Source organism: Rousettus aegyptiacus, unplaced genomic scaffold (genome assembly GCF_014176215.1).
Source record: "Rousettus aegyptiacus isolate mRouAeg1 unplaced genomic scaffold, mRouAeg1.p scaffold_m13_p_12, whole genome shotgun sequence".
Classification (NCBI taxonomy): Eukaryota; Metazoa; Chordata; class Mammalia; order Chiroptera; family Pteropodidae; genus Rousettus; species Rousettus aegyptiacus.
This window is the reverse complement of record NW_023416287.1, coordinates 1,146,357-1,153,915: the sequence shown is the minus strand read 5'-3', so window position 1 is coordinate 1,153,915 and position 7,559 is coordinate 1,146,357. Positions and strand designations below refer to the sequence as shown.

The window sequence follows — 7,559 nt, the reverse complement described above, 5'->3', positions numbered from 1 at the left end:
GATGTGTGTCTGTCAGACTTCAGACTGGGGCTCGGCCGCGGGGTGGGCCTGCTTCCCGGCCGACTAGATCTGTGCTCATCCCGGCCCCTGCGGGGAGGGGCCGTGGCGACCCCTCTAGGCGTCTGCTCAGCCCTCCAGCCATTTGCCACCAGCTCTGCCTGCTGGGAGCCCGGTGGCCCAGGTGCTCGTGACGGGTTAGGACAGCACTGTCCACTGGGCACAGGTGCAGGCGCCAAAAACAATGGGGCGGTTTCAGTAACGGCAGGCGGGGAGAGCCGCGGCCCCGGCAACTGGCCCCCGGCAGGGCGGCTCAGTGAGAGAGGCCCGCCGCAGCCCCACCGAGCCGCGGCTGGGCCCGTGCTGCAGAGGAGGAAACCGAGGCCCAGGAGCCACCGTCTGGCCCCCTAGACCTACTGGGTCGGGGAGGGGAGGGGAGGTGTCCCCGTAGGTGCCTGGCCTTCAGTCCCGGCCCGCACGCAGCCCCTGCCCTGGCTTCAGTGCCCCCTCCAGGCACGCCGAGCGCCTGACCCGGGCACCTGTGCGGTGGCACTTAGGTCTCCACACGCCGTGCCCCTCCCCGCTCCCGGCCCTCACGCTGCTGGCCGAGCGGGGTCTCCCTACCCCTTGGTCGGCGGTGGGAGCGCAGTGGACGCCGCTCCGTGCTTCCCGTTGAGACGGCAGAGCGGAGGGCCGGCTGCACGGGCCCCTCGCAGCACGCTCCTCCAGGACGGACCTCCCCGCTGGTCCCCAGGGAGGGCGTGGTCCTGCCGGGACCAACGTGCACGCTGCTGGCCTCACGGCGCCCAGCGGACAACCCGAGGGTGCAGGAGGGCGGGGCCCTGGCCTCACTGAGCACTGAGGGTCAGTGTCTGCCATACGGGCAGTGTGAGCACCCAGTGTGGGGTGCCTGCAAGGATGTGGGGTGCTCCAGTAAATGTTGCCGGGAGGGTTCTTTGCACCCCCAAGCCTAGCCACAAAGGTCGGGCTGGGCTGGGGTGCCAGGAGGTAGTGGCCAGGCAGCCACATGGCTCCCCCACAGCCCAGTGCTGCAGACGCGAGGCGAGCCCCCCTCCCTGCCACAGAGCTGCAACCACCTGGGCCTCTGGAAGGGGAGGGGCTGCCTGCTGGGCATCCTGTGAACTTAGGGTCTTTATCCCAGGCTGGGGAGGACCCTCGCCCAGCATGTGCCCCGGGTCCTTTCCTGGGGCACCCCAGAGCCAGCCCCAGGGCAGGCGCAGCAGTGCCAGCCCCGGGGGGCCCAGTGAGAGGCCCCTGCAGGCTCTTGCTGACGCTGAGCCCCTATCCCTTGAGGGCCGGCCCTCGGCCCCACCGGCTGGTTGGACGACAGCCCCCCTGCACTGTGAGGGCTCACAGGAGGCCCTGCGGGGGGCAGGCCATGCACCCGCAGCCAGGGAGGACCGCTGCATCCGAGGCATGCCTGAGGCCCCGTCGTCGCCCCTCCCCGGCCTCGTGCCCCTGCCGCCTCTCGAGAGCCCACCACCAGGCTCAAGGGGCGGGGAGCAGATGAGGTGTCGCCTCCTCAGACGGGCTCCCTTGGCTTCCGAGCGGGTGGGGCCCACCCCTCCTCTGAGGCCCCTGCAGTCTGCAAGCCCCGAGAGTGCCCCGCTTATCCACCAGCCGTTTATCTGCTTCCTAGCAGGCGGCCCGGCACACAGTAGGTGTTCAGTAAACAGCAGCAGCAGGCGGGGTGGGCGATGGTGCTGGCTCCTGCCTGGGCCACGGCCCAGTATTGATTTGAGGAGAGAGGCCCCCTGGCGTGTCTGTTGGCTGCAGGGCCCGGAAGGCTTGGTGGCAGTTTCCTCCTCCGCCTCCGTCCCCATCCCCGTGCAGACGCTGGGGGAGCAGCGGTTTCCAGAGATTGAAGGCAAAATTGCTTGAAAGCCTGTGCTTTTATCCTCCAATTTGTAGCCATTTAGCAGGGCTGGGCGGAGGGGCAGCCAGGGCCGGCTGCGCCGCGGGCCCGGAGGTGCCCATGGCAGCGGAGAGCTGGTTCTTTGTCCTTGCTCAGACAGCTCTGGGCTTTGGGGACGGACGCCTGCCGGGGGTCAGGTGGGTCATGCACGGCCAGCGGGGAAGCCGACAGCTGGTCTGTCAGCAGCACCACGGGCTCCAGAGCTACCGACCAGGGCGGCCGTGGCGCTGGGCCCCGCAGACGGTGGTGTGCGCATGCCCACCACCACCGCCCGCTCTGGCCCGCTCTGCCTCTGCTCGGGACAGCACCCGGCCCGCAAGGGAAGCCCAGGCCACCCCTTGCCCTGGCCGCTGGGGAGGGGGCCCGCCTCGGCCGGAGGAGAGCCAGGGAGGGGGACGGGAGCCAGCTGAGGTTTCTGGGGTGCACAGCTGCGGGGCGCGCTGCCGCCCAGGGGAGGAGGCTTGTCGTCTAAACGCCGCCCCGAGCAGCTTCTCCCTTCGTGGGCACGGACCTGCGTCTCCACCCACCCGGGACCTGGGGCACCTGGCCGCACCGGAGTCAGCCATGGGGAGGAGGTTGCGGCCAGGACTGCGGACACGGGGCCGGTGCAGTGGGGAGGGCGGGCAGGAAAACAGGGAGGCTTCCTGGAGGATGTGGCGTTTGACCCCCCAGTCTGGACCTTCCCTTTGGGCTGGTTTGTCCCTGCTTCCTGGGGCGATGGCTAGTGTCTGTGCCCGCCAGAAAGCACACTGGGCCTATGTCAGGTCCTCGCCCCTGCCCCTGACCCCATCCATCACCCTCGGTCCTGCCTCCAGGCCCTTGCCCTGGCAGCTCCTCTACCAGATGTCTCCCCACCCTCCGCCGGCCCCTCCCCTCCAGCCCCAAGTGCAGCTCCGGCCCCCACGCACCCTGGAAGCTCCCCGGATGGAAGGCCATGGCCAAGAAAGATGGGAAGCCCTGTCCTGGGCGACGAGCAGGCTGCATCGGGTGGGGGCTTCAGGTCGCGTTCTCCAGACTGGAGAGATGCCCTCGCTAGCAGGGGCACGCGGGCCCGGGGCTGGGGCACTGCTGGGCGCATGCTCGCCGTCAGGGCTAAACCCCGGCAGGAAGGCCGGGCTGCTGCCTTCTCCCTACTTGGAAGAGAACACTGAGGCTGAGGGGGGGGGCGGGGCCTGTACCGCGCATCTTCCAGGTGCTCCCAGTCTCCCCGGGGCCCCACCTAGGAGCTCGGCCCACCCTCCATGAAGTCTTCAGGAATCAACACCGTTAAAAAAATACACTTTACTGTGGACGTCGGGGTCTGCAGGGCTGGCGAGGCAGGCGCGAGGGGACCGGAGCATGCACAGTGGTCACGGGGACGCGGGACGCGGCGAAGTGGCCCCTCCGTTGGGCGCCGCTCCGCCCCCAGCCCAGGTCCCTTCTGACAGCCCCTGTGAGCCCTGGGACTCAGGGCAGGGCGGGGCCCTCCCACCCGGCACCTCCAGCAAACGCTGGTTGGGCAGACGCAGCGGGTGGGCAGCCCGCGGGACGAGCAGGCGCCCGGGACGCGGAGCCGCCAGTCGGGGCCCAGCACCCTGAGCTGGGGCAGGGTGGGCAGAAGCAGCTGGCGCCGCTCAGCCGGAAGCAGCAGCCTGAGGAGGGAGGGCGTGGGAGCCCGCACCTGCCAATCCAGCCCCGAGCTGCTCAGCAATCTCGTCTCTCTTGATTAAACATCCAAGGAACATCAAGTTCACGGACGTGTTTTCTTCTTCTTTGTCTTCTCGAAACACCCAGAATGGAAAAGCAGAGAACGTTGCAAGGTTCCTGAGGGCCACTTGGCACTTTGGAGGCAGAGAGAGCTGGAGGGAAGAGGGGTGGAGGAGCCGGGCCCGGGCTTAAGCAGGGGATGGACAGCAGCAGAGCCAGGGGCACGGGCGTGTCTGGAGGGGGGTAAGTGTGCAGGTGTGTGCAGGTGTGCGCGTGCAGGGGTAGGCCGCTGGACACACACACCAAACGCCGGCTGCCGGAGGAACACCGGGCGGTAACTGTGCAAAGGACGGACACCTGGCTGTCGCACTGTCCCTGGGGGGCGGGCATCGTGGCCGAGACCCCTGGATTGTCCCTCCTCGCCGGCCCTGCCGCCCCCGTTCCAGTACCGGCAGTGAGGGCCCTCCGGCCGGCCGGCCAAGCTGCGTCCCCGTCAGGCAGGTGATCTAAGGGCGGCAGCCGCGGCGTGCACGGCGGGCCAGGGACAAGGCGTGACTTCGCCGGGAGGCGGCTGCCCAGGGCCCCAGGTGGCCGAGGAGGGCCGGCTCACTTCCAGCAGTGCTCCAGGGAGCTGTGGGGCTGGACCTTGAGCTTGTGGGGGCAGAGCAGCTTGGTGAAGGCGCGGCGGAAGCTGTAGTGGCACAGGGGGTAGAGGACGGGGTTGACTGCCGAGTTGGCCCACAAGAGCCAGAAGGACGTCTCGTACCAGTAGTCGGGGACGCAGTGGCCGTGGCAGGCAGCCCGGATGATCATGAGAAGTGTGTACGGGGCCCAGCAGAGCCCGAAGATGCTGACGATGACGGCCAGCGACTTGGCCACCTTCTTGTCCCGCGACAGCCGGAAGCGCTGGGTGATGCTCTGGGACATCATCTTCATGCGCTTCTCCAGCGACGCCGAGGACGCCGACGGCTTGGAGCCCCTCTTGAGCGAGCGGGGCCGCTCTGTGCCCCGAGAGGAGCTCCCCGAGCTGGAGGTGGGCGAGGCCGCGGTGCCCCCAGCGCTGCCCCCGGCGGCCGCCTCCCCGGCCCCAGCCCCGTACCTGTGCAGCGGCACGGCCTCCCCGCGCCCCTTCTGCCAGCAGCCCCAGCAGCCCGGCGCGGCCGGCGGAGAGGGCCGGGCCTCGGGCGGGGGCTCCGGGCCGGCCGCCTCACGCGCCCCGTCCAGCCGGATGCGGGTGCGCCTCTGGATGTTCAGGTAGATGCTGAGGTTGAAGAAGGTGACACTGAGGAAGGGCGTGAAGAACTCCAGCGTGGAGGCGGTGATGAGGAAGTACCAGTTGTAGAAGAACTCGGCGTAGCAGTGGTCCTCGGGGATGGAGCTGCCGCCCGAGAGGTGCTCCCAGCTCAGGATGGCCGGCCCGTACAGCAGGAAGGCCAGCACCCACACCAGCACCATCTTCCGCACGGCCCGCCGCGTGTCGCCCTGCTGGGCCCGGTAGGAGACCTGCCGAGGGGCACGCCAGGTCAGGAGGGAGGGGATGAGCCCAGGTGCGCCGGCGGCCGCATCAGGAGGGACACTGGGCCGGGAGGCCTCGGCAGCCCCCAGGCCACCTTCCCTCACAGCCATGCTTTCCCTTTCCCCTCTCCCCCACGGGTCCTGGGCTGGGTGACGCCCCGCCACGCTGTCCTAGAGCCAGCTGCCTGTTCGCCACCCCCACTGTGAGCTCCCCGAGGGCGCTGGTCAGTGTCCCTGTCTCTGAGTGCTCGCAGTGTGCAGGGCTCCGGGCTGGGCATCTTTTGGACGTCATCTCATTTAATCTTCCCAGCGACCCCATTATGCTCCCGCTTTCTTTCTGGATGGCGCAGAGAGGAAGGGAGGGACCAGGTGGGTGGCAAAGTGGGCAAAGCTCGGGTGGGACCCAGGGCCGTCTGACCCCAAACCCATGCTCTCTGCACTCTATTCCATGGCCTTTCCAGTCTAGGACACGTGTGGCTCCCAAGCAGATGGCCCTTGAGGTGCCAGATAAAGCCATCGAGGAGAAGGCGAGAGGGCAAGGGGAGGCCTCTGCTCCAGCCGTGTGGCGCTGACACGAGGTGCCTGGCCGCTGACTCGCGGAGGCCACTCGCGACGAGGGGCCAGGAACCAGCACCTGCCTTCCCGAGGCACACGCACACGCACGCGCACGCACACGCACACGCACGCCCGCGGGGTGCCACCAAGGGCTCTGGCCCCGACCCTCCCTTGGCCTCAGAGGACCTGCCCCAGAGTGGAGGCCGAAGTGACCCCTTCCTTAAGGGACATCTGATGCCGAGGCCGGACTATGCCCCGTGCCTGTCCCAGGACCAGGCCTACTGGCAGCGAAAGGCACTGACTGGGCAGCTGGCCGAATGGGGTGCCTGGCATGCAGAGTGTGAGGCTCGTGGGGGCCAAGCCCACCTGCCACTGCCCACAACTCAGAAGTAGCCGTCCCCTGCCCGGTGCCTCCTGTGGCCACTCCTGGCCACCGCCCCCCAGGAGCGTCCTGGACTCACCGCACGGGTGACGGACAGGAAGCGGTCGTAGCTGATGAGCACGATGCTGAAGACAGAGGAGGCGCACAGTAGGTAGTCCGCCACCAGCCACAGCTTGCAGAGGCCCCGGCCAAAGGGCCAGCGGCCGGTCAGCACGTACGGCACATACAGTGGGATGCAGAAGGCCCCTGTGGGAGAATAAGGCCACCGTGAGCTCTGGCTGCATGGGGGCCTGGGGTCGGACTCACCACAGTGCATGCTGGTAATTATCTTTCTTGACCAGCAACCCTCGCCCTACGCCCCCCACCCCCTCCACCCCCAGGCACACCCTCTGTCCTGCAGCTGGCCTTCAACCCCTGCCCCACCCCAATCCCCACTAGTGTCCCTTGGGCTTGGGGCAGGAGGGAAGATCCTGCATGGGGACCCGGCAGGACCACCCTGAGCCTGGGTCAGGTGCTTCCCAGGCTTCTGCCCAGCCTCCAGCCTCAAAGGGAGAGAGGAGAACCCCGCCTCTCCTCCGCCCACGGACACCTGCCCCTGTCCTGGCTTTGGACGCCTCTTCCCCATCAGCTGGGAAACCAAGAAAGCCTTTCTCCCGACTCAAAGGGCACTTGGCCGCCTCCACGCCAGCCACTCCCGCTGCCAAGCCCAGCGTCTGGCAGACGCAACTCGCAGCCCCAACAGGTGTCTGGCGCTCCGGCCCCCTCCGCGCGCCCCGCCCCCAGCCGGCAGCGGCGCACCGACACGTGAGCGCGCGCTCCTGGGAGCATCCTCCCCCCCACCCCCGCCTTCCCCACGGCCCCCTCCCCCAACACGTCTGTGATCCCCTTTCCCATATCTTCTCCTCCAAACCTCCCCCAAGCGCCCTCGCCGTCCTGAGTCCGCGGCAGTCTTTGTTTGGCGACTGCGAGAGCCGGCCTGCGCCTCGCCGAGCGCCGCCAGCTCCCGCCCCTTCCCTGGGGACATCCCTTCCCGGCCCCTGTCCCGCGGCCGGGAAGGAAGGAACTTGCCCGCGCCCATCACCCCACAAGTCCCAGACGTTCCCTCCCCAGGCCAGGCCCCCCCCCCCCGGCGGCGGCGTGCGCCTGAACAAAAGACACCCCAGTTCCCAGCCCCGACCCGCTGCAGGCGCTCCAGGGCTCGGGCGGGGGGCGGGGGGCTTTACCCACGAGGAAGTCGGAGATGGCGAGGTTGAGCAGGAAGAAGTTGTTCTGTGTGCGGAGGCTCGAGTCAGCCACGAAGGCGAGCATGACCAGCGCGTTGCCCAGCACCGTGGCCACGATGAGCAGCGCCATGAGCGCGGCCAGCACGGCGGTCCAGGCGGCGGAGAAGCCGCGCGCCCCGCCCGCCGCCGCCGCCGCCGCCGCCGCCTCGCCGGCCAGCGTCCCGGACGCGTTCAGCGGCCCGTCGGGCGGCGCGCGCTCCATGGC

The 7,559-nt window shown here is 69.0% G+C and overlaps 1 protein-coding gene across 2 annotated transcripts; it reads right to left on the bottom strand.

Annotated features, from left to right (window-relative positions):
• Positions 1-3,784: 3,784 nt before the first annotated feature.
• Positions 3,785-7,559, bottom strand: HRH3 (histamine receptor H3). Of its 2 annotated transcripts, XM_036229216.1 has the most exons (4): positions 7,295-7,559; positions 6,151-6,317; positions 4,192-5,122; positions 3,785-4,145 (listed from the first exon to the last, which is right to left on the bottom strand). In XM_036229216.1, exons 1-3 carry the CDS (start codon positions 7,554-7,556, stop codon positions 4,226-4,228), a joined length of 1,326 nt encoding a protein of 441 aa, XP_036085109.1. In that variant the 5' UTR covers positions 7,557-7,559; the 3' UTR covers positions 3,785-4,145; positions 4,192-4,225. The 2 variants fall into 2 exon arrangements, with proteins under 2 accessions (XP_036085109.1, XP_015987770.2); XM_016132284.2 differs by having other exon boundaries at positions 3,785-5,122.